Source organism: Chiloscyllium plagiosum, chromosome 6, assembly GCF_004010195.1.
Source record: "Chiloscyllium plagiosum isolate BGI_BamShark_2017 chromosome 6, ASM401019v2, whole genome shotgun sequence".
NCBI classification, from domain to species: Eukaryota; Metazoa; Chordata; class Chondrichthyes; order Orectolobiformes; family Hemiscylliidae; genus Chiloscyllium; species Chiloscyllium plagiosum.
Genome location: NC_057715.1, coordinates 53,837,173 through 53,864,889, shown reverse-complemented (window position 1 = coordinate 53,864,889; position 27,717 = coordinate 53,837,173). Strand labels below are relative to the sequence as shown.

The following is a 27,717-nucleotide window of genomic DNA, read 5'->3' as shown; positions in this document are numbered from 1 at the left end:
AAATTATGCTTTCCTGTAATAAAACCTGCGAATGTTGGAGTAATTATTTTCAGTTCCTATCACAAGTACTTCCACTCTTTGGTGACTCAATTGAGTTTGTTGGCATTCCATTCACTCAATTTGTCAGTCACCAAAGATTCTTATTTGCATCTCAATAGCATTGTCTATTTCTGTCTACCTAATGTGCATTTTTGTGACCTCCAGGGCTTATTACACAAATATTCATCTTGCTGACCTCTAAATCTTCATTAACAGCAACTTGTCCAAAACTCATCGAGTGTCACGTTAAGTCTTTATTGCTAGTTTTTACCGACTCAAAGTGGTTGATTGATCCCCATTGCTCGAATGAGTTCTTTATCTCTGGTACCAATCAATTTTCAGATTGGGATATTAATACATTCGCTTGATTAGCATTTTCAGTCAAAAGTCGGGTTGATTGTAATGAGATGGGATTCCGTTTGATAGGCGGCCTCTCTTTAAGCAGCTCATAAATTTGATGCTTTTTTTGTGAATTCGACCTATGCATTTTAAAAATTTTATGTTTATCCCATCTATTATAGATAAACTGTAAAAAAGATCCGCCAGATGCTTTGCGACATCGGAAGTTTATAAAGTCTTATTAAACCTCTAACAATTTGCACCGAAAGCAGTTGACTGTCTTGTATGATGGTTCATTAAATTTCAAGTATCCACAGTGGTCGAATGCCTGAACATGAGAGAGAAACTCGTGCTTTCTGTACGATCATGTAACGGGGCTTGTGATCCACAACTTGCTCTGTCGTAGTGTCCCGTGTGCGTCAGAGTTTCTGCTCTACACGTCGAGACAGTCGGCTGACTTCTTACTTCCATAATTGTGGTAATTCCTTAACGCTTTGAATTAATGAAAACGACATTCACCATTACAGTACCAGTAATAATCTAACAACTTTTTAAAATTCTGCAAATAACCAATAAAACGTATAACTAAACGTAACTATCAATTTGTATCGTAGCATATGGTATAGATTATATATCTGATCTTTAAAATCTGTACTAAAAACAGTTAAATTCTCCAATTTAACTTTGAGTAGATATTGATTTTTTTTTTCAAACTTAATTCTAAATGTGTCAGGACATGCACCCTTAATCTCATTTCAGTAAGTAAATATTACCCATTAGACATGCTAAATTTTAATTTAATTGAGTTATTTTGGTAAAGTGTAAATAAGCACTTATGTACTTACATGGTTTGATATGAGAATCCTTTTAATTATATCTTAGATAAAAATAAATTTAATCAATCTATGGTTTTATGTTCATGAGTGGATTTTTTTTTAACTTCAGCTGGCTAAGGGCTGGGGATTTGGTAATGATTTGTGCTAGTCAGGAATGAAAAGCTCTTTTCATTAATCTGAAGCATGTGATTCTGAATTTGAGGAGAAAATCAAAGTGATGTGTTTGACTCCTCACTCTGCAGTGAGCCAAGGTAAAAGGAGCTCACCCAAAAAGATGTCTCTCCTTTTAATTTGCCTTCTGAATTTTTTCAAACTCTCATTTCAACAGTTTCCTCGACCATGTACATCTGCAGATGCACTTCTCAAGAAAGAGTGTTGTCCAGTTTGGAACGGGGATGGATCTTCCTGTGGCAAGCTCTCTGGTAGAGGATCATGTCAAGACATTTTAATAACTGAGGCTGTAAATGGACCTCAGTTCCCATTCTCTGGGGTGGATGATCGTGAAAACTGGCCATCTGTCTTTTACAACAGGACTTGTCAGTGCAACAAAAACTTTATGGGTTTCAGTTGTGCAGACTGCAAGTTTGGCTTTACTGGTCCTAATTGCACGGAACAACGATTGTTGATCAGGAAAGATATCTTTAGCCTCACAACAACTGAGAAGAACAAGTTTCTTGCTTACATCAATTTAGCCAAATACACCATCAGCCAAGACTATCAAATCGCCACTGGAACATATGCCCAGATGAACAATGGTTCAAATCCTATGTTCAAAGATATAACTGTTTATGATCTGTTTGTTTGGATGCACTATTATACATCTAAAGATGCTTTATTAGGCAAGTCAAATGTTTGGATAGATATTGACTTTGCTCATGAAGGTCCTGGTTTCCTGACCTGGCACAGAGCTTTTATGTTGCTGTGGGAAAGTGAACTCCGAAAGATGGTACACGATGACAATTTTACTATTCCATATTGGGACTGGAGAGATTCAGAAAGCTGTGATATTTGTACTGATGAATATATGGGAGGCCGTCATTCCACAAATCCCAATCTTCTGAGTCCTGCATCTGTCTTTGCAGCATGGCAGGTATTGTACAAGAAATCTAATTTTTGTATTTCCCCAGTAAATCAAGTGCTTTTGAAGATTTGTGTCAGACATTTGAAATATTGTGACAAAATTAGTGTGTATCCTATTTATCTTCCATGTCTAATGTTAGATTTTTTTTCTATTAGCAGGTATTTTTAATGTGGACAAATTATTAGTCCAACTCAGTTCTTTACCAGGGAAATAGACTAGCCGCTACATAAGCCACATGGCCTGGCAGATAGCAACCAGTATTTGGGAACCAGAACTTTGATCTTAACTTACAAGGGGTATTTTGAGTGGAGCTCAAAACCATAAGATTCAGATTTCATAGGAGGAATAATACTTATCTAAGGATAAATCTCGCTCTGATATATATTGAAGACACTTGAATATAGTATTATTTTAAAGTTGTACTGCATTCCATAAAATCTTAACTTTATCTAATTTATATTACTACTGAAAACAAATTAGCTCCCTTCCAAAAATGTGGAACTCTTAAACCTTTCTCCCATATCTTTTTCAGGCTTTTCAGATGTAGTACAGGTACGCACTCCTTTATTTGAAATTTCAAAAGCTCTGAAATCCAACGTTTCTTTCATGAAGTGTTTTTCTGCATAACAAGGTGTGAACAAGTGACCCAACTCCACACCCACTTGACCCATGCCACTCAGATGTGACATGGCAGCGTGGCTTAGCACTGCATAAATTGTGTCTCAGCACTTGTACTAGTCACACATGGGTCTGCTACTTGCTAAGTTTTTTTTAATTTCACTGTGAAAATGTCGTTTTGTTTTGAAATGCAAAAGATTCCAAAATCCAAAATCAACTGACCCCAAGGATTTTGGATAAAGGATTGTATACCTGTATAATTTTTTTTACTTTCCAAGTTTGTTAAATTATTTGAATGCTGATATTCTCCCACATTTATAAATGAGTGCACTTCAAAATTATTTAATTGGATGTAAAATGCTGCTGTACGCTCTGAAGTCATGAAAGGCACAATATAGAATTGAATTGAATTTATTGTCACGTGTACTGAGGTACGGTGAAAAGCTTTGTCTTGCAGCAATACAGGCAGATCACAGAGTTAAGTAGCATAGATAAGTAAATAATAGGTAAAGAGCAGCAAAAAACAAAAACACAAGTACAAGAGAATATAAAGAATTTGAGTCTATTCAGTATCCTAACAGTTTCTAGCCTACTGTTGTTTAGAAACCGCCTAGTGCATGTGTTCAGGCTTCTGTATCTTCTCCCCAATGGTAGAGATTGTAGAAAAACATTGCCAGGGTGGGATGGATCTTTGAGAATGCTGGCGGCCTTTCCTTGACAGCAGGCCTGGTAGATGGATTCCATAGATCGGAGGTTGGCCTTTGTGATTGTCTGGGCCGAGTTCACCACTCTCTGTCTCCAATCTTGAATGGCACAGTTGCCATACCAGGTAATGATACATCTAGATAAAATGCTCTCTATGTTGCACCAGTAAAAGTTGGCAAGGGTATTCACCGTCATGCCAAATTTCCTCACTTGCCTGAGGAAGAAGAGACATTGTTGGGCCTTTGTAACCAGTGCATCCACATGAAGAGTCCTAGAAAGCTTGTTGTGGATGACCACTCCCAGGAGCTTGACACTCTCCACTTGTTCCACCTCTGTGCTGTTAATGTTTAGGGAGGCATGAGTAACATCCTGCGGAAAGTCAATAATGAGTTCCTTGGTTTTGCCAGCATGCAAATGCAAGTCTTTCATTTAGCCAGCATGGTACTCTGACTATACTCGCCTGTTTGAGTATAGTCTAATTATTAATGATCATTCTGCTTCATATTTTGGGAAACCACAGCATGATTTATTTTGAAATTAATAGGCTTGCAACTTTACAATTTGGTAAACTGTAGAACAATTGGTTTGCTCTGTGAATACTTTGATTCCACTAACTGAAAAATATGGAAACCAATTACAGTGGAAACTCGATTATCTGAATGTGATGGACAGGCACTATTTCGATCGGATAACCGATTATTCGGTTAATCGATTAAATGCTTTTCCTCTGGGACTCAGATTTTAAAGTCTGCTCCCTATTCAGGAGACCACAACAGCACACAGTGCATGAGACCCTGCCCCCCCTCTAGTCCCCCTGCCTCCTGACCTGTTCCAACCCCCCCCCCCCCGCACAAAGTGTACCTGCACACCAACAACAAGACTGCTATTGCTGCCGCTGCCTTTATGGGGTAAGTCTCCAAATAGCGTGCGCGCGCACACACACACAACTTTTTACTGCAATTTTTTTAACAGGTTCCATGTTTGCCCAGTACAGGACAATATTGGAGAGATTATTCCTGGGAAGGGGGAGGGGGGTGTCAGTGTACACCCCTCTGTAGAACTCCAGGGAAAGTGTGGGGAGAGAAAGAAGGCAGTAGGTTAGTAATTTAGAGAAGGTGCCTGTTTAATCACTATAAACAAAAGACGCGATCAGTGCTGGAAACGTGTCTTTGATGTAATGTTTCTATTGGGACCTCAATCTCCTTCCAATAATCTGGTTTCCTCTGTATAGTACAAAGCAATTACAAGGAGTATCAAATGAATAATGAGAGATTGATGGGTAGTACTTTGTGCCAGACCTCCACAACAGTGTATCAGTCACCATACTGGATCAGACTACATTCAGTTCACATAAGAAGATGACATCAACTCTGCCTCACTATCACTTCTCTTAACCCTAATACTACTTATGATTTTTCATGCTTCTTATAGAACTGGTGGAGCATAAACACCCTCCGAATTATTAGGAAGAACAAAACCTTTTTATTTGATTCCTATCATTTTGATCCCTTTATGCTATGCTATCCCTCATCCTTGAGGCACAATGAGGTGATGAATCACTTGACACTCAGGTCCACTTCCAATGTCAAAGCATTCATTGCTTTACACCAATGGGGAGAAAGCCTCTGGGTAGACGAACGACTTCACCACTGAACAAACAAAAACATTTGATTCTAATCCACTTTGGTGATTACAAATCAATTGTATTATTAATTGATACATACGCACCAAATCAAATTAATCACATACCTGTGTGATTAGGCCAACTTGGGGTAATTACCTAACCCTCATCAATTATCCGTGGATCTTCACAGTACATCTTATTCAACATCTTGTCCAGTCAACGCAGCTATTAAGAGGGCTCTCATCAATCCACTTTAGACTGAACTTTTCAGGAATATAGTTAAATTCCATAATGGCTGTATGTTTAAAACTCAATTTAAATGTTTGATAGGTGATCACTCTTTATTATATTACTTAGCTATAGAATACTACACATGGCTATGATTTTACTACATTACACAATATATTACTATAGGTAGATTCATGGTTCTTTACACAAGCATCTGGATCTTTTCTATGTGAAAGTTCAAAGTCTACATTTCAAAATGGCTAGTTCTCCCTGTATTCCATGAGATTTAACCTTGCTAACCTATCTCCCATGGGGAACTTTGTCGAACGCCTTACTGAAGTCCACAAAAATCACGTCTACTGCTCTGCCCTCATCAATCTTCTTTGTTCCTTCTTCAAAAAACTCAATCAAGTTTGTGAGACGTGATTTCCCATGCACAAAGCCATGTTGACTATCCCTTATCAGTCCTTGCCTTTCCAAATACATGTATATCCTGTCCCTCAGGATTCCCTCCAACAACTTCCCCACCACCAACGTCAGGCTCACTGTCTATGGTTCCCTGGCTTGTCCTTACCACCTTTCTTTAAAGAGTGGCACCAGGTTAGCCAACCTCCAGTCTTCTGGCACCTCACCTGTGACTATTGATGATACAAATATCTCAGCAAGTGGTCGAGCAATCACTTCCCTAGCCTCCCACAGAGTTCTAGGTATACCAGATCAGGTTCTGGGGATTTATCCACTTTTATGCATTTCAAGACATCTAGCACTACTTCCTCTGTAATATGGGCATTCTCCAAGACATCACCATCTATTTCCCTACATTCTATATCTGCCAGGTTGTTTTCCACAGTAAATACTGATGCAAAATACTCGTTTAGTATCTTCCCCCATCATCTTTGGATCAAAACAAAGGCTGCCTTGCTGATCTTTAAGGGACCCTATTATCTCCCTAGTTACACTTTAGTCCTTAATGTATTTGTAAAATCCCTTTGGAATCTCCTTAACTCTATTTGCCAAAGCTATATCATGTCCCATTTTTGCCCTCCTGATTTCCCTCTTAAGTGTACTGCTGCTGTCTTTATACTTTTCTAAGGATTCACTCCATCTATTCTGTCTATACCTGACATATACTTCCTTCTTTTTCTTAACCAAACCCTCAATGTCTTTAGTCGTCCATCATTCCCTTCACCTACCAGCCTTTCCTTTCACCCTGACAGGAATATACTTTCTCTGGACTCTTGTTATCTCACTTTTGAAGGCTTCCCAATTTCCAGCTGCCCCTTTACCTGCAAAAATCTGTCCCCAATCAGTTTTTGAAAGTTCTTGCCTAATACCATCAAAATTTAGCCTTTCTCCAATTTAGAATTGCAACTGTTAGATTTGGTCTATTCTTTTCCATCACTATTTTAAAACTAATAGAATTATGGTCACTGGCCCCAAAGTGCTCTCCCAGTCACCTGCCCTGCCTTATTTCCCAAGAGTAGGTCAAGTTTTGCACCTTCTCTAGTAGGTACATCCACATACTGAATCAGAAAATATTCTTGTGCACACTTAACAAACTCCTCTCCGTCTAAACCCTTAACATTATGGCAGTCCTGGTCTTTGTTTGGAAAGTTAAAATCCCCTACCATAACCACCCTATTATTCTTACAGATAATGGAGATCTCCTTACAAATTTGACTATTAGGGGGTCTATAATACAATCCCAATAAGGTGATCATCCCTTTCTTATTTCTTTGTTCCACCCAAATAACTTGCCTGGATATATTTCTGGGAATATATGCTCTGTCAGTACGGCTGTAATGCTATCCCTTATCAAAAATGCCACTCTTCCTCCTTTCCTGCATCCCTTTCTGTCCTTCCTGTTTAGCATTTGTATCCTGGAACATTAAGCTGCCAGACTTGTCCATCCCTGAGCCATGTTTCTGTAATTGCTATGATATCCCAGTCCCATGTTCGTAAGCATGCCCTGAGATCATCTGCCTTCCTTGTTGGGCTTCTTTCATTGAAATAAATGCAGTTTAATTATTCACCTTGCTCTCTGCTTTGTCCGTGCCTGCTCTGACTGTTTTGACTTGCTGCTTTTTTCAACTGTACCAGCCTTCGATTAATCTCTTACCTAACTCTCTTCCTGGGTTTCTCCCCCTCACCCCCAACAACAAAACCTTACTAGTTTAAATCTTCCTAAGCAGCTTCAGCAAATCTCCCTGCCAGTATATTTAGTCCCCTTTCAGTTCAGGTGCTTTCCTTCTTGTAAGGTCACTCCTACCCCAAAAGAGGTTCCAATGATTCCAAAATGTGAATCCTTCTCCCATACACCAGCTCCTCAGCCATGCATTCATCTGCTCTATCCTCCTATTCCTACCCTCACTAGCTCGCAGCACTGGGAGTAATCCAGATTTTGCTACTCTTGAAGACCTCCTTTTTAAATTTCCTGCCTAACTCTCTGTATTCTTCCTTCAGAATCTCAACCTTTTCCCTTCTTATGTCATTGGTTCCAATGTGTACAATAACCTCCTGCTGGCCCCTCTCCTGCTTGAGAACATTCTGTACCCTCTCTGAAACATCCTTGATCCTGGCACCAGGGAGGCAACACACCATTCTGATTTTGCGCTGCTGGCCACAGAAACGTCTGTCTGTGCCTTGGACTAGAGAATCCCCTTACCCAATCGATCTCTTGAAATCTGATGTACCTCTCATTGCATTAGAACCAGTCTCAATGTCAGAAACATGGCTGTCCATGCTACATTCCCCTGAGAATCCATCACCCCTGACATTTTCCAAAACAGCATACTTATTTGAAATGGGGATAGACACAGAAGACTCCTGCAAAACCTACCTATCTCTCTTACCTTCCCTAGAGTTAACCCATCCATGTGACTGTATCTGCAACTTTCTCCCTTCCTATAACTGCCACCCATCACATCCCCTTGCTTTTTTAAATTCCTCGTTGCCTCCACGTGTTGCTCCAATGATCCATTTGATCTGATAGGATTCGCAACCAACGGCACTTATTGCAGATGTAATCCTCAGTAACGTAAATTCTCCCTAAACTCTCTCCTCCGACAAGAACATCTGACTCCACTAAGGGCTATTTTTGCTTCTTCCAGTCTGCAGACCCAGAAAATAGCATGCCTTATTCCTCTCTAAAACACTGCTCCAAGCTAACAATATTTGTGGTTTATATTTTTAAGTTTAATCGAGACATATCTCAATAAAACATAATCAACAAAGAACCCACTCTACTCATTACTGCAGACTTACAGCAAGGCCACACTTCAAGCTGTTCACTTGTCTGTTTTTCAAATTTTCTTATTTCCGGTTCTTTGTCTTTCTTTTTCTATTTCTCTCAGTTTCTTGCTAATTTCTCACTTCCCTTTTTCCTCCAAAGCATGTCTTCTAATTTTTCTTTCACCCCCAAGTCAACTTTTTATTAATTTCTAAATTAATGTGCATTAATTCTAGTGTTAACAACAAATTCAGGTTTCCCTCCTTTTTAATTCAAAATATTGAGTTTTAGCATTTCACCCTTAAAAAAACCATACTTTTTAAAAAAAAATTCAATGTATTGGCTAACTCCTAGTTTTCATCAAAGAATCAAATAATCCTTAAAAAAAACTCTCCAACTATCAAAGCCATTTTTATTTTCAATCTGTGTATTATACATCACAACACTGATTATTTTTTCCTTTCTGTTTGGTACCTAGACCAATTCTTTGTTGAAAGAGTCTCAAATATTTCTTAAATTCTGTGGATTATTATTTCCACCAATAGTTTCGTTTTATGATCTGAACCAATGGTAATAGTGATATGTCAAATCCAAAGTCAGTTCTGGCTTGATAGACCATATTTTGTTTTTCACCTTGCAATTTGTTTACCACTTGTGTTCATGATAAGGAGGAGCCAGTGTTGGATTGGGGTGGACAAAGCTAGAAGTCACATGACACCAGGTTACAGTCCAAAAGGTTTTATTTAAAATCATAAGCTTTGAGTACTGCTTCATCAAATGAAGTGCTTTAATTTTTTAGAACTAAAAGGAGGGAAACCTGAACTTGATGTACTAGAAATAGTGAACATTCATTCAGCAATTTAAAAAGTTGACTTCACCTGATGAAGAAGTAGCATTCTGAGAACTTGTGATTTCAAAAAACCTGTTGGACTATAACCTGGCGTTGTGTGACTTCTGCATTTGCATTCAGTTACTGAATATACTCTCAAGATTGCTGATTTACTTTTTTTTGCATAATAAACTTGTTATTTTGCTAAAGTAAATAAAAGTGTGTTAGGATCTTTCAAAATTGTCCTCTCTATCATAAATAGTCAAAAGAAAAAATCAAACTGTCTTTTCCAGGCTACGTCCTTTCCAGTTACTTAACTTATTAACATATCTCTCCCATCTTCAGTTTTAAATTTTCTTTCTTAACTAAAGATAATGTAAAAGTTTTCTGTCTGTATGTTGACCAGACATGATTTTCCTCTTTCCCAAACAGGAGACACTAACTCACTGACCTTTTCTCAGAACCTTAAGATTAGTGCAGAGCTTTTTCCAACTCTATGTACTTTGACTGCTAAAACAAGTTAAGTCTTATTTCAAGCTATTATGATCTAGAATCTGTTAAAATTAAATCATCCTTCTGATAATATTGATTATTCTTCTAGAGTGAAGCTATTTCCGGCCATTGGCATCTCTTCCTGTAGCTTGAGTTGAAATGTTTGTTAACAATTATCTCATCAGGTGGCTTATCTAGTCATTTACTTGCAAAATATTGGAAATGCTAATCTGAACTCACAATTTGAAATTAGTTTCTGACCTTTTAAATTTAAACAGCAATTACTTTCACAAAACTAAAACCTATAGCCATTTTCTTCTACTTTGTAGAATCTAAATCTCACATCATCCGTTTATTTGCTACTTCTAGACCTCCCTATTGTCAAGTATTTCTTCTCAGCCTTTCATCAGCCACCCTGGCAATAATTTAGGTTACCCAAAATCATACCGCATCTATTCTAACTGAAAAGTTGTTTAGATCCCTCGTTCTGTGCTCACTGCCTAATGTTGCTCCTGATTCAGCTACGCCTCAATTTTTGGATGCTTATCATTGTTTTCAGTTTTCTCCCTGGCCTCATCTCACACTCCCTGTAATCTCTTCAAATCTTAAAGCATTTCCAGTTTTCCGTTTGGGCAATCTGATCATCCCCAGTTTTAACTGCGAGATGGAAGGTGTATAATTTATAAATTTTGGTTATCGTTTTTGAAATTTGGATTTCAAAATTAGAGGCTGATGAATATTGGTTATGTCTGTGAAAGTTTATTTTTAGAAAAACCAAGTCAGAGTGCTGTGGTACTTCTGATAAAATCGAACATTGAGAGATAGCAAATTGTTCTGGATCTTTATAGTGTTAATGGAAATACATTTATATTCTTGGGTATATGACAATTTGAGTAAACATGTAAGGCTATTAGCCTTATATTGAGTCCAGGATTAAACAAAATTTAATTCAGTTCAGATGACCAGTGTTGAGTTTGCTTTCTTTTTAAACACAAAAATAGTTTCTCTGTGAAAAGAAAGATTCAAGACAGTTCAAGGACCCTTTTACCTCAGCAGAAGGATTTAGTCTGTAAGTATTTCAAACCAGGAGAGTTTAGTTAGAAATGTGTCGTTTATTAGAATTGAGAAAATCTTGATTCTCAAATTTGTGAAAAAGTTCAACTTTGGCAGATTTGAAAAGGTTTGACCAAATTTTTCTCATAGTTTACTTGCTGTATACCATCAGAATTGAACTGAGTAGAACCCTATACAGTTCAGATAGGAGTTGCAATTTTTCTGTACTTGAGTCTTAGCAATAGATTAATGTCAGGAAATAGTTAGAAAATTTGTTTGTTGTATGAGTTGATATATGTGTGTTTATATATTTTAAAATTGCTTTTCTTTTGTGATAAACTTCTGTTCTCATGTGATTATGTCCCAGAGAGTAATCAGCGCCTTGAATAACTGAACAAAACAAGATGCATACAGCCAGACTTTGAGATCTGGTTGACCTAAGTCATTGAGTCTACAACACTTTAAGGGACAGATGTAAAATGTCATCTCCCAGAGCTGTTGATCTAGGTAGTCAACAACTTTTGAGCAATTTTCAGATATTTTGCTTGAATGTAAAAAGCAGCAATTTAGACAAAGCAGATACAGAGCCATGCAAGTGGGGATGGTTCAGAGACCTGAAGACAACAGACCATTAGCAAGGACTGTGACAATTGTTAAAATTGTGAAGACAGCATGCTATACTCTAGCAAGTGTGGAAGGGAACTCTTCATTAGGTTTTCTTTCTCCTCTTCTGGTCTAACTTTGCACAATCTCCCTAGATTTGTGACAATAAATTATCATCATCAACTTCCATCTGCAAAAAACTGCTTCCTAATGAGGACAACCACCGACAAGGATAGTATGATAAAGACTGCCCTCTGTCCCTGAGCACTTGTTGACTCTACCATATTCTGAGGAGCTATAGCTTATGCTATATTAATCAATTGTCTGAATCCCTTTGGTCAATGATTGCCGGTCAGTTACTGATGAAATCAGGGTTGAAGGTTAGTTGTCATTCCTTCTAAGAACAAAACATCACATTTTCCTAAACAATGCATTGATAATATAATATGGACCTGCTAAATCTTTGATATCTGTTCATTGGAACATCATGACCTTGCTGAATCTTATTTTTGCTTTGGTTTTTATATGCAAGAGATGTGTTTTTGTTTGTAGAAGATTAGTTATTACTGTAACATAAAATATGCTATGCGGGCCTTTTAAAAAAAGGAATTCTAAAATAACTCGGTTTTAAAGGGGACCTCAATTTCCAACAAAACATTTTGTTTTGAACGTGGACAATCAGAGAGAACTTCCCCAGGACCGACAACCTTTATCATCAATTATTTTCTGAAACTCATCTCAAAGTTTGAGTTGAATTCCAACTGGAAGACTTGATCACCACCAACTGGAGCATTTTTGGAGAACTCTTGATTTTAGAATTTACTAAGTTTTTAATATTTATTTTCCTACTTCTACATTTAATGTTTTAATCTACACCATTTATTTATAGAAAAATGAAACTGCAGACAGCCATAACTTACATTGTCCTCGTGCATGAATCGCAAATGACTACTCTGCAAGTAAAACAGACAATGTCGAAAACTAGTAGAATGGTGTTATTTACTGCCAGGAAACTTGAACACAATGTTTAGTTAGGACATTCATGAGATCAGATAGAACAAACAATATTACAGCGCAGTACAGGCCCTTTGGCCCTCAATATTGCATCAACTTGTGGAACCAATCTGAAGCCCATCTATCCTACACTATTCCACTCTCGTCTATATGACTATTCAATGACCATTTAAATGCCTTTTAAAGTTGGTGAGTCTTCTGCTGTTGCAGATGATGCATTCCATACCCCTATTACTCTGAATAAAAAAAACTACCTCTGACATCTGTCCTATATCTATCCCCTCAATTGAAAACAATGTCCCCTCATGCTAGCCATCACCATCCAAGGAAAAAGGCTCTCCTTGTCCAACCTATCTAACCCTCTGATTATCTTTTATGTCTCAAGTCTTCTCAACCTCCTTCTCTCTAACAAAAACAGCCTCAAGTCCCTCAGCCTTTCCTCATAAGATCTTTCCTCCATACCAGGCAACATCGTGGGCGGCACGGTGGCACAGTGGTTAGCACTGCTGCTTCACAGTGCCAGAGACCCGGGTTCAATTCCCGCCTCAGGCGACTGACTGTGTGGAGTCTGCATATTCTCCCCGTGTCTGCGTGGGTTTCCTCCGGGTGCTCCGGTTTCCTCCCACAGTCCAAAGATGTGCAGGTCAGGTGAATTGGCCATGCTAAAATTATCCGTAGTGTTAGGTAAGGGGTAAATGTAGGGGTATGGGTGGTTTGCGCTTCGGCGGGTCGGTGTGGACTTGTTGGGACGAAAGGCCTGTTTCCACACTGTAAAGTAATCTAATCTAATTTAATCTAATCCTAATCAATCTCCTCTGAACCCTTTCCAAAGCTTCCACATCCTTCCTATAATGGAGTGACCATTATGCAATACTCCAAATGTGGGCGCACCGGAGTTTTGTACAGCTGTAGCATGATCTTATGGTTCTGAAACTCAAACTCAATTCCTCTATCAATAAAAGCTAATGCACTGTGTACTTTCTTAACAACCCTATCAATCTGGGTGGCAACTTTCAAGGATCTATGTACCACTAATCCAGAATCTGGTTTCCAGCATCTGCAGTCATTGTTTTTACCACCGAGATCTTTCTGCTCATCTACACTACCAAGAATTCTACCATTAGTCCATTACTCTGCATTCCTGTTACCACATCTAAAGTGAATCACCTCACACTTTTCCACATTAAACTTCATTTGCCACCACTCAGCCCAGCTCTGCAGCTTACGTGTGTTTCTGTGTAACCTACAACATCCTTCATTGTTATCCACAACTCTACTGACCTCAGTGTCATCTGCAAATTTACTAACCCATCCTTCTATGCCCTCATCCAAGTCATTTATAAAAATGACAAACAACAGTGGACCCAACAGATCCTTGCAGTACCCCACTAGTAACTGAATGCCAGGATGAACATTTCCCATCAACCATCACTCTGTCGTCTTCAGCTAGCCAATTTTTGATCCAAACCGCTAAATCCCCCTCAATCCCATGCCTCTCTATTTTGTGCAATAGCTTACTGTGGGGAACCTTATCAAATGTCTTACTGAAATCCATCTACACTACATCAACAGCTTTACCTTCATCTACCTGTTTGTCACCTTCTCAAAGAACTCAATAAGGTTCGTGAGGCATGACCTACCCTTCCCAAAACTGTGTTGACTATCCCTAATCAACTTATTCCTTTCTCAATGGTTGTAAATCCAATCTCTTATAACCCTTTCCAACACTTTACCCAAAACTGAAGTAAGGCTCACATGTCTATAATTGCCAGGGTTGTCTCTATTCCCCTTCTTGAACAAGGGAACACCATTTGCTATCCTCCAGTCTTCTGGCACTATTTCTGTAGATAATGATGACATAAAGATCAAAGTCAAAGGCTTCGCAATCTCTCTAGCATCCCAGAGATCCTAGGATAAATACGATTCAGCCAAGGAGACATATCTATTTTTATACTTTTCAGAATTGTTAACACCACCTTATGCACCTCAATCCCATCTAGTCTAGTAGCCTGTATCTCCTTATTCTCCTCAACCACATTGTCTTTTTCCAGTGTAAATATTGATGAAAAGTATTCATTTATCACTTCCCCCTATCTCCTGACTCCATGCACAACTTCCCACTGCTATGCTTGATTGGCCCCAATCTTACTCTAGTCATTCTTTTATTCCTGATATATCTAGAGAAAACCTTAGAGTTTTCCTTGATCTTATCCACCAATGACTTCTCATGTCCTCCCGGCTCTTCTTAGCACTCTCTTTAGGACTTACCTGGCTAACTTGTAACTCTCAAGCACCCTAACTGAGCCTAATGTAAGCTGCCTTCCCCTTGACAAGAGAAAGATTCCTTCTTAAACCATGACTCCCACACTTGACAACTTTCTCCCTGTCTGACAGATACATACTTATCAAGGACTCACAGTAGTGTTCCTTGAATAAGCTCCACATTTCAATTGTGCCCATTCCCTGTAGTTTCCTTCCCTATCCTATGCATCCTAAACCTTGCCTAATCACATCGTAATTGCCTTTTCCCCAGTTATAGCTCTTGCCCTGCAGTATATACCAATCCCTTTCCATTAATAAATTAAACATAACCAAATTGTGGTCACTATCACCAAAGTGCTGACCTACCTCCAAATATAACACCTGGCCGGGTTCATTACCCAGTACCAAATCCAATGTGGCCTCGCCGGTTGTTGGCCTAACTACATAGTGTCAGGAAACACTCCTGAACACATTGGACAAAAACTGACCCATCTAAAGTACTTGAACTATAGTATTCCCAGTCAATATTTGAAAAGTTAAAGACCCCATAACGAACTACCCTGTCACTCTCGCTCCTATCAAAGATAATCTTTGCTATCCTATCCTCTACATGTTGAAGCTATTTGGAGGCCTGTAGGAAACTCCCAACAGGGTAACCCCTCCTTTCCTCTTTGTAATCTCAGCCCACACTACCTCGGTAAACGAGCCCTCAGACGTCCTCTCTGCAACATTAATACTGTCCTTGACTAACAGTGCCACAGCACCCCCTTTTTTCTTTTACCATTTTCCCTGTTCTTACCGAAACATCTAACTCCCAGTACCTGCAATAACCATTCCTATTCCTGCTTTACTCGTGTCTGAAATGATACACAATATTGAAACCCCAGGTACCAACCCAAGCTGCAAGTTCACCCGGATGCTCCTGGCATTGAAGTAGACACACTTCAACCAACTTCTTGCTTGCCGTTCTTGCTTAGTTCTGACTTCACTGCTCTCAACGTCCTGTATGCTTGAACTACAATTTTGGTTCCCATTCCCTTGTTGAATCTGTTTAAACCCACCCAAAGAGCATTAGCAAATTCTACCCCACCAGGATATTGGTAGCCCTCTGGTTCAGGTGAAGACCGTCCTGTTTGTAATGGTCCTACCTATCCAAGAAAAAGCCCCAATCTTCCAGGAATCCAAAACCCACCCTCCCTGCATCATCCCTGTAGCCACGTGTTCAACTCCTCTCACTCAGTATTTCTCACGTCTCTAGCATGTGACACAGGCAACAAACCAGAGATAACAACTCTGTTTGTTCTAGCTCTAAATTTCCACTCTAGCTCCCTGAATTTCTGCCTTCTATCCCCATCTCTCTTCCTTCCTATGTTATTGGTGCCTATGTGGACCATGACTTGGGGATGCTCCCCCTACCCCTCAAGGATCCCGAAAACACGATCAAAGACATCACGAACCCTGGCACCTGGGAGGCAACACACCAACCACGAGTCTCTCTCAATCCCACAGAACCTCCTATCTGTCCCACTAAATATGGAGTCCCCAATGAATTATGAAGTTAAAAATCACACAACACCAGGTTATAGTCCAACAGATTTAATTGGAAGCACACTAGCTTTCGGAGCGACGCTCCTTCATCAGGTGATTGTCCGGACCAATGAATTATGTTCTGTTCCTCTTCCCTCTTTGCTTCTGAGTAACCGGGACAGACTCTGTGCCAGATACCTGTACCCCATGGTTTACCCTGGTAAGTTGTCCCCCCAACAGTATCCAAGGCAGTATACTTGTTGTTGAGGGGAACAAGCTCAGGAGATCTCTGCACTGTCTGCCAATTCCTTTTCCATCCTCTGACGGTAACTCATCTACCTTCTTCTTTTACCTGAGGTGTGACTACCTCCCTGTAACTCCTCTCAATAACCCCCTTCTGCCTCCCAAATGATCCGAAGTTCATCCAGCTCCAGCTGCAGTTCCCTAACACAGTTTTTGAGAAGCTGGAGTTGGGTATACTTCCCACAGATGCAGTCAGCAGGGACACTTCCTCCACATTCTGCAGGAGGAACATTCAACTGCCCTAAACTCCATTCCCACTATTCTAAATTCCCAATGACACTACTGAAAAATGTAAAAAAAAAAGTTGCCTTACCAATTGGCCCACAGAACCTTCATTTTTTGGCGAGAGGATGACAGGTGGGTGACACTACCCGAGTAGTGTTGTGGGTAAAGTAACCACACAATTATAAAGCCTCGCTTACCTAGTAGTCCCGTGCCTGCTCCTGCTCAGTGTGCGCTCCGCCTATACATGGGGTAAGCTTTTAGGTCTTGGGTACTTTGTGTATTACATCCTCTATTTTGAGGATAGATGTACAGGGGAACCTTGATTATCCGAACGAGATGTGTGGGCACTATTTCGTTCCGATAATTGATTATTCGGTTAATCGATTCAGTGCCTTTCCTCTAGGGCTTGGAGTTTTCTATTAAGTCTGCTCCCCCTTCAGGAGATAAAGCAGTACAGCGTGCGTGAGCCCCTGTCCCCGTCCCGACCCCAATCCTGTCCAACACTGCTCCCTGGCCACACCCCCCCCCACCCACCTCTAAACCCTGTCTTACACTGCCCCCTGTCTGCCCACCCCCAACACTGCCACCCGTCCAAACTCCCATCTGCTACCCCATCCAACTCCACCCTCTCCCGCTCCCTGCCCCGCCCCCTCTCCGGGGCAGCCAGACTGGACACCAACAACAAGACTGCTGCTAATGCCTTTTGGGGTGTGAATCTCCAAACAGCGCGCGCACAACATTTTACTGTAACGTTTTGACAGGTTCCACCTTTGCCCTGTACAGGACAATGTTAGAGAGATTATCTGGGGATGTGGGGGGGAGAGAGGTTTAGGGTACAAGCCTGTGTAGAACTCCAGGGAAAGTGTGGGAAGGGGGGGGCGGGGGAGGTCAGTCATTTAGAGACGGTGCCTGTGCTCCCATCAGTCCAGGACTTTCTCGGCAGCACTTTTAATCACTCTAAACAAAAGACGCGATCATTGTTGAACACATGTCTTTGATGTATGTGATGTTTCTGTCACGACCTCAAGATGTCCTTCGGATAATACGATTTTCGGGTAATTAGTATTCGGATAATCGAGGTTCCCCTACAGATGCATTGGAAGCAGTTTAGAGAAGGCATATTTGATCCCTTAGCTGGATTGGGTGAGTTGTCTAAAAGAAAAGGTTGGACCCACTAGAGTATAGAAGAGTAAAAGGCAACTTGATTGAAGCGTACAAAATCCTAACAAACTTGACCAGGACGTGATAAAAATGATATTTCCTCTTGAGAGAATCTAGAATTAGGAGTTACAATTTGAAAACTAGTAGTCACCCATTTAAATTAGATGACATGTTATTTTCCAAAGTCATGAGACTTTGGAACACTTTTTCAAAATATGAACCAAGTAGCTTTTGAATATTTAAGACAGTTGAATCAATTCTTGGTTTCAAAAATGGTTGAAAGGTTAACTGGGTTAAACAGGAATGAGAAATTGAGATTCCAAACAGATTAGCCATGATTTTATTGGATGGCAGAGTGGGTTTAAGGTACCAAATGGATTACACCTGATCCTCATGCCTGTTCATAGTTTGATCCAGGAAGAAACCCCACTGCCAACAGTTACTGTGGAATGCTACTTTGTTTGCAGACCAGCATTGGACAAATTGTGAATAACATTGACTTTTTAATTGTAAAAGTTTGAAAGACAAAGTGATCCAAAGGTAACACTATGCATTCTCCCTGCATGCTAGGCTTACAATGTAAGGACTACAAGCTGAAGTAGACCACATGGCCAATTTAGGCTGCTTTCCCCATTCAATATGATAATTGATGCTTCAACTGTATTTTCCCGTCCATTCTCCATATCATCAGTTACCTACGAAGATCTGTCTGCCAGCCTTAACTGTATTAAATGATGGAGATTCCACAACCCGTGGGGCAGAGAATTCCAAAAATTCACAACCTTTGGGTGAAGAAATGTCTCATTATCTCAATTCTCTGGTCATCTATCTTGACTCTGTGCCCCTTTTATTTTGGTTTCTTTGACCAATGGCAACAATGCCCCCTGTATGTTTCAACATCTACCCTATAAAGTCTCTTCAGAATTTAAGTTTCAATAAGTTCAAAGCTCACTTTTCTGAATTCCAAAAGATGTAGACCAAATTTGCCCACCTCATCTTTTCTTTTTGAGTTCATGGAATGAGTGTTGTTGGGAGCATCACCATCTAAAAGTCCCCTTCCAAGTGTCTCTGTTCTGAATGGGAACAACAATGCTATTCTGTCATTGTTCCTGAGCCAGCAAGAAACTGAGCACAGTATTCCAGGTGAGCTCATACCAAAACCCTGCATAATTGTAATGAAACTCTTTTATTTCAATACTCCTTCTCTCGTACAATAAAGATCAAAATTCCATTTGTCTTCCTAATTGCTTGCTGTACCTGCATGCTAACTTTGTGTACCTTGCCTGACCTACAGTTGCATCTCTTTGAACATCAACACTTGAGTTCAGGAGTAGTCTGATCTTCTATTCTTATGATCAAAGTGAATAGCTTCGCTTCTCCTTACATTATAATCCCATATATCGTTGCCAACCCACTTTAAGTCTTTCTTTTTAGCCTCATTGTGTGCTCATCAGAACTTGTTTTTACACTTAGCTTTGTATCATGTAAGCAAACTTAGATACATTACTCTCAGTCCATCCATCTTAATCATTAATATAAATTGCAAATAACTGAGGCCTAGCACTGAACCCTATGTACTTCTGCGCATAATATGCCTATTTAACAGTACCCATGGGAAGGCCTCAACCAGGACCTTGGGTTCATGTCACACTATAGGTGACCCCACTACACGACACACATACACATACATGCACACTCTTACATACTCAGACACTTCCACAGAACTTCTCTCATACACTTGCTCTGTGTCTTCTGATCCTTCTGCACAGTTAACTGATGAAGGAGCAGTGCTCCGAAAGCTAGTACTTCCAAATAAACCTGTTGGACTATAATCTGGTGTTGTGATTTTAACTAAATAATGAACTGCAGCATTTCCTAATGTTGATGTTAGATTAATTGGCCTGTAGTTATGCTTTTGCTCCTTCCTTTTTGATATATGGTGTAACACATGCCAACTTCCAATCAGTTATGAATCTAACTACTTTTTGTAAAACACACCTAGTGCGTCCATTATCTCTACAGCTATCTCCTTAAGATCAATATGGGTAGGCCAGCAAATCCTGGAGATTTGTGGGTTATTTTTATTCTTGGGTTTTTCCAGTAATTTCGCTCTTTATGAATTTCTGTACTTGCCTTATTTTCCTTACTTGATTGCATCCAAGGACTAAGTTTATGTCTGGAATGAAACAACAGATGCTAAGTGTTTGTTCAATACCTCTGCAATATCCTCATTCCCCATGATTTCTTCTGTGTCTGATACAAAGAGAAGGAAGTTTAATTTAGTGACTCACTTTTATTTAGAAAAGCTCTTACAATTTTTAAAATATATTTTTGGCTAGTTTACCCTCATTCTATTGCTTCCCTTTCTATTAAATTGGGCATGAACTGGTTGGACTGAAGGGTCTGTTTCCCTGCTGTATGACTCTGACTCTAAGGTATATATAATACATGCAATCCTTAGACTTGTTTCTGCAGTAGAGCAAGCATCTTTTAGTCATCATTATGCCTACATTTGAGTGAACCACAGTTGGGTCTGTCTTGGCAATTTTTTTATGTTGCAATTGAATGTGTTTTCATTTTATTTATAGCCAAAATAGTTAGTCTATTTGCCCCATTAATCTTGGATGTCCTCTCACATCCATGTAATTGGCTTTAAGATTAGTGTTTTCCTTTGGATTAAGTTGCTTTCAATCTTAATGATATTATGATTGTTTTTCCAGAGGAGCTTTTTACTTTCATTTGAGATAAAAGTAAATTAAGACAATATTAGATCCAAGATCAATTTAACCCTACTCAGCTTCACAATGTATTGGCCCAAGAAACTGTCAAGAAAACATTCCATAAATTCTTCATCTACAGAACCCTTGGCAATTTGGTTCTCTGAACCTATACAAAAAATTAAACTTCCTACACACATTGCTTTCGTTGCAAGTTCCAAACACTTATTACTTAATTCCTTGTCCAACTTTCGTCAATACTATTAAAGGGCTGAAAAGTTACCCTCAGTGATTTTCATTCTTGCTCCTCATATGTTAGATCCCAACTGCTGATATTTCATAATCTTCTGCAGCTAAATCCTTTCTCATGCTATAATGTCACTCTTTACCATCTCGGGCCTTGGAGGTGCTTGTAAGCTTTATCATAGTTTTCAAGAAGGATAATGGGAAGTACTTGCACACTTTAAAACTATTTGTTAATAAGCTCATACATTTGCTTAAGTATGTACTTTCAGATGCCACAGTTGTCATGCAGCATTCTGGCTTAGGTGGATCACTGACCATTCCACCTTCTGCCAAGTATAGAGCATCTAATTACCAGTTGTAAAGGAAAGACTCCTGGTGAATCCCAACAGAAGATGAACTTGCAGTTGGCTACCTTGTTGTGCAAGACATGATGGCAGTATGAATAATTTGCATTAACCCCAATGCATAATTACTGAGGACCCTCAGGAGTTGAACTGAATACATCTGCTCCCTTTGAGTACTCGTGCAGAAATGAACTGTCTCCACTCACTGGATTGGGTGGAGCTCAAAGTAATGTGAACATTAACATTTGCAGAACCATTACCTTGTATAACACATCTCCCAAGCTTTTATTCCCAATTTTCAGTCATTGCGTATTCATTTATACAATAATATTCCAATTACCAGTTTCACTTCTCTTCCCAGGTCCTTGATTACACAAATGCAAGTGATCTGAATGTTTCACAATTTTCCAAGAGAGTGTACTTTCTAGAATGGTAGGCCTCCTGCTTGAGGACAGTTAGCCTTTACTCTGATCTGTGGATTGTTTCTCCACTTGAGTATCTTTGGATATCCTTCATCAAGGATGATATTCTATGTAGAACTTGTCATTTAACCATTGTCATGTGGAAGCAATTTAATTTCCTGATTACACTTCACAGAGAAACTCTCTCTTTCTGACCAATTTGGGTAATTTCCCCATAGCATCAGTTGTGGATTTTTAACCATATGATTGTCCATCATTGAAGATGACTTTTGCTTCAAAAAAGCAATTTTCCATCTTTCAGAAACCTGAATTTTGAAAACTGTCAATATTTGTCTTCGGAATGGACACTCTGTTTTTGAAGTATCCTTGATGCTTATACCAGGCAATTTTTTGCTTTTGACTGAAACCACAAGTACAGATTCATGATAATCTCCCTCTATTTGTTTATCAGATTAGGCATCTTCAATCACTCTTTGTAGTTGGTTGACTGGTGAAGTAAGCTTCTTTTCAAATCCTCAGTCATACTATTAGACAATAGACAATAGGTGGAGGAGTAGGCTATTCTGCCCTTCGAGTCTGCACCACCATTCAATATGATCAGAGCTGATCATCCTTAATCAGTGGTATTGAATGATTGCTGCTTACTCAGCTCCACCTTTGTCTTTTGGATTGACTGTTCTGTTTTAGAAATCAGAGAAATGAACATTTCCATCAGTCATGCAAAGTCTGTACTTTGTTGACAGGATAGAATCTCTTACGCCACATAAGTAATCTCACTAAACATCTTCTGTATGGAATCCACCATAAGTCCAAGAGGTCCAATCTTTTATAATGGTTTGTTCTCTTGACTCTAATTGAACTCTTTCTGCTATTGTAGGATGTTGAGGTTAAGAAATGCTTGTTAGCTCAAAAAAGAGGAATGATCATTGTCACATGTAACACTGAACTTTCATATCCTTTTTGAATTGCAGTCATACTTGTGGCATAACTTTAATCAAAATATTTAGTCCACACGGGCCATATAATTAGTCATAGAGTCAGAGATGTAGGGTAAATAGGCAAAGTCTTTTCCCTGGGGTCGTGGAGTCCAGAACTAGAGGGCAGAGGTTTAGGCTGAGAGGGGAAAGATATAAGAGAGACCTAAGGGGCAACGTTTTCACGCAGAGGGTGGTACGTGTATGGAATGAGCTGCCAGAGGATGTGGTGGAGGCTGGTACAATTGCAACATTTAAAAGGCATCTGGATGGATATATGAATAGGAAGGGTTTGGAGGGATGAGGTATAAACTTAGTTTCTCCAGCTGAGGTATCAAGTCTGATTGGATAGTTGTTCCTATATCAGGTTGATTTAATCGCTATCTTTTTTAAAAAAAATTCTTCCAGTAAAGTCTCAGATATCATATGTATATCATCAAATGCATGGATTATTTTCTAACGATGGTGGGTAATCAACTGTGTAGATTTATATGTTCCCACTAGTATATTTCTACTTTCCTAAAACGGTCTTCATTCTGCACGTCTTCTGGAAATGATCTGGAACTTTTTTAAAAAAACATGGTATTCCCCTGTCATGGTTGAATATTGTCTGGGGTGGTGATGCCTCAGTGTCCCACAGTAATGACGGTGAGTTAAGCCAAATAGGAGATTGTGTTGGCATAAATGCTGGCCAGCTAGCAACACCAATATCCCAAGACTGAATAAATAAACAAATAACCTAAAAAACCCAGTCTCACAAAGTAAAAGGAAAGGCACCTTAGCAAAGGAGGCTCTGTAGAGAGTGTATGGATGGCACCAAATTTGTGTGGAGACTCTTTTTCTTTTAATCTCATCACAAATGACAGAAAAGGAAGGCAACAGGTTTTTTTAAAGTCATTCTCTCCCAAAAATGAGAATTTGCTATCACCAGTAAGTATGAGTCATTAGCTGTAAAAGCTAGTGAAAGGATATGATACTCAGGTTTGGGTAGTTTGCTGCCACCAGTCCTCCTTTGTCTATGATTTTAAAACAAACAAATAAAACTAAATTAGGGCAGATAGTTGATCAGAAACAGGATATGAAAATCAATATAATAACGGAGACTTGGATCAAATTAAAACAAGTTTTTGGGATGTGATCCTTGCCCCACTTGTGGAAGGTTTGAGTTCACAACATGCTCCCTCTCCTGGCACAGTAATAACTATTACCTCCACCCCCTCTCCGGCCTATCACTTCACCTTAACCTCCTTCCACCTATCGCATTCCCAACACCCCTCCCCCAAGTCCCTTCTCTCCACCTTTTATCTTAGCCTGCTTGGCACACCTTCCTCATTCCTGAAGAAGGGCTTATGCCCGAAACGTCGATTCTCTTGCTCCTTGGGGGCTGCCTAACCTGCTGTGCTTTTCCAGCAACACATTTTTCAGCTCTGATCTCCAGCATCTGCAGTCCTCACTTTCTCCTACTATTAGCAAACAGGAAGGTAATTGCAATAACAACTACAGCCAATTGCCTAGAACTGTTTATGGATAGCTTGACTAGAAGCTGATTCTTAAGGAGGTTCTCTAATTTAATCTGCCCACTTCCCCATGCACCAAGTACCCAACAATCAGTGTATGGGACAGAACTGCCACTAAAAATTCAACAATATTCCATGTAAAAATACAAAAGAGGAACTATCAACAAGCTTCTCAAAGCATCTCATTTACAATGTGGACAGCTTTGTGCAATCCATTCTACCCTTGATCCCTGATGGAATTTGGAGGCATTTCCACATAGATACCCTTCCACTAGGGTCTCTTCAACCACTGGACAGCAAGATGTCTAACCTGAATATGTACAGATGGCATGTGACAGTGAGGAAATTAAGCTGTGCAGCAGCAACCCATTTAGCAAACTCCTCCAAACTAACCAGAGGACATTATGAGCCAAAGACCTTCCCATTTTGTGAGGAAGCTTACAGGGTTCAAGGTCAATCAAAAAATGGATGCATTGATTGTCCATTCTGATAAAAGCCCAACATGTATTTGAGCTACCTCATCACTAACGTTCTCTCAAAGCTAAGTACCACTGCTTTAAGGCAACGGATGGCTTTGGCCATGAACTGGACATTAAGAACATGCCAGATTAGTGACTATTAGTGTCATTCATCCCACTCCTCCAGCCAACCATCCAGTGGAGACTTTTCAGTCCAGCAGTCTGTGCCCTCTCCTTCATTGCCACCATAGCTGAGGTGACCAGAGTTGTGGATTTCTAACGAGTCGTCTGCTCCTGACTGGAAAGAACTTGGACACGAGGTAACCATGTCTCAAATTGGATGAGATTCTGATTAAAGACTGTCAACTTCTGTAAAGAATTACAAAGACCAGATCAATCAATAAACAGGAACTGCGTGTTATATGAGGCCACGCAACTGATGGAAGAGAAACCTCATCATCTTGGAGATGGCTTGACATAAAGACAGCATCTAAATGTAGAAAGCTGCTTGGATGTGAAGGCTCACCACATGACCACTCTCCTTAAGTGGTAGACTCAAAACCTTAAAATGCAGTTCAGCATCTTGTTTGAGAAATTTGTGAGCATCCACTACATCTTTGAACAAACTCTGGGTGAGAGATCAAGGGGACAAATCAGTCTCGCAATGTGGCAGCCACCATTATTGTTCATTAATGACCAGCAGTCGTCCTCTATAGGACAGCATTCCGAGCAGTCCTGTCCAATGCCCTAGGCAAATGGTTAACTTTGACCTTCACATCTTGCCAGTTCACTCAGCAGGACTAAATAATGAGAAGCAAAGAAATCACACAAGCATTGAAGACATACTCTGGTTCCATTTCCACTAAAGGGGACACAAACAAATTCCCAGAAATGTTCGTGAACAGAGGGTCAAGTGAGAGGGAGGAATTGAAGAAAAAAAATGATATTGGAGAAATTAATGACAGATCTCCTAGGCCTAATCATCTATATCCCACTGTACCAAAAAAAGTGGCCCTAGAAAAAAAATGGATGCATTGAATGTCGTCATTTAAAAATCTATAGATTCTGTAGCAGTTCCAACAGATTGGCAGTGTATGGGTAGGCAGGGTGGCAGATCTTTTCCCACAGTGGGATATGGAGAATGAGGCCTTTTGATAAGACAAGCGGCTATCATGCACTGAGAACATGTGACAAAGTGCTGATCAGACCATTGCTGGTACTGGTAGCATCTTTCGGTAACAACACGATTTTTCATTTCATCTCTTGAGGCATTGATAGAGATCATTGTGGATCACAGCACAAATGTCCAAGACCTACTATCTAGCTAGACTTCGCTTCGTACTAAAAGCACATGCTGCCGTTTGGAGGTAGCTGACTCCAGGAGAGCATACTCATTGACTGTGGTAGTGGCAGTTTTTCCTTGCCGGTGCTATTTGTGCTCCTCTGGCTGCCTCCTTATCAATGGGATGCATCTACTGACTTTCTTTCTCATTGTGTTCACAACAGCTTAACCCTGACATCCAGACATTGTATGCTCCCTATGCCTGGCAATCAAAAACTCAAACTGCACCAAAAACTCAAAACTGCACCCTAAAGCTGCTTAATGAGTTTAACAACAAACTCAAGAAGCATTATATTTGAAGCTGTGTTTCACAATCCCATCCTCCCTATAAGATTTACGGCTAGAATATTCCATTTTTCTTTTAATATCTCTAAGGACAATGCGCCCCAACCCTGTATAGCAAGAAAGTTCCCTGGATCGTGCCAATGGCAGACTTCTTGACTCATCAGGTGCTGCAGATTGGAGTCCTGGACAGTCAGGCCAGTAATTACTGGACATTGCAGAATCTAGGGGAAGTCCTAAGCTGCTACACCAATAATAACTTAAGGAAGGAGAGGTTATCATGTTGCTATGAAATTTGAATCCTAAACAAGGACTTTGTCATGGATAGTTAGGAAGCTAGGGGTTTTCTGACAATAGATGCTGAATTGTGTCTTGTAAATCTCAGCAAAAAAAAGTGTTCAGTTTGAAATAACTCCACAGAGGCTGATTTTTTTTGTCACCAAGTCTCGCTTTATTTACACCTAAAGGATCCTTGACTTTAGTACTGTCTCATTCAGAATCAGGTGCCAGAATGTCAGTAATTCTGACACTCCCCCTTTTTTTCTCTTTTTTTTTCAATTTCCACGACCAGGAAGATAGGAAAACACCCGGGTGGCCAGTGACAAGCAGTGCCCTTCACATCAAAGGGCAGTGCTGTGTGATCAAAACAGTGAAGGGGAGGGTAGGGACTAAATCAAAATAGAGTTGGAGGGAGAAATGATGCACTCCACTCCCTGCGGCGCCCACGTCTCCCTGAACAACTCCAGGGTGTTGGTAGACACCGCATTCTCCTGGTTATATTTTTTTTAAACACTCCCCCTTTTTTTTCCCACACTACCGCCTAAGTGCGGTAGTGCTTATTTTTTTCCCCAGCACCCATGGTGTGTGTGTGCAGGTGTGAGACACAGTGAAAGACACAAAGTGCACGAATCTTTATTCAATTTCCATCACCAGGAAGATAGGAAAACACCCGGGTGGCCAGTGACAAGCAGTGCCCTTCACATCAAAGGGCAGTGCTGTGTGATCAAAACAGTGAAGGGGAGGGTAGGGACTAAATCAAAATAGAGTTGGAGGGAGAAATGATGCACTCCACTCCCTGCGGCGCCCACGTCTCCCTGAACAACTCCAGGGTGTTGGTAGACACCGCGTTCTCCTGGTTATATTTTTTTTTAACACTTCTCCCTTTTATTTTTTTTATTTTATTAAACAAATTACAAAAACAGTTTACAACAAACAGTTACATTTACAGCTACATACAAGAGACAGCA

At 39.9% G+C, this 27,717-nt stretch overlaps 1 protein-coding gene across 1 annotated transcript in view; it reads left to right on the top strand.

The window, feature by feature from the left end:
* The first annotated feature begins 1,473 nt into the window (after nucleotides 1-1,473).
* tyr (tyrosinase) overlaps nucleotides 1,474-27,717 on the top strand; it is a 92,870-nt gene continuing 66,626 nt past the window's right edge. The window contains exon 1 of the mRNA XM_043691552.1: nucleotides 1,474-2,304. Within this exon, the coding sequence (XP_043547487.1) occupies nucleotides 1,489-2,304 (816 nt within the window). The 5' untranslated portion in view covers nucleotides 1,474-1,488. The remainder of the gene's footprint in view (nucleotides 2,305-27,717) is intronic.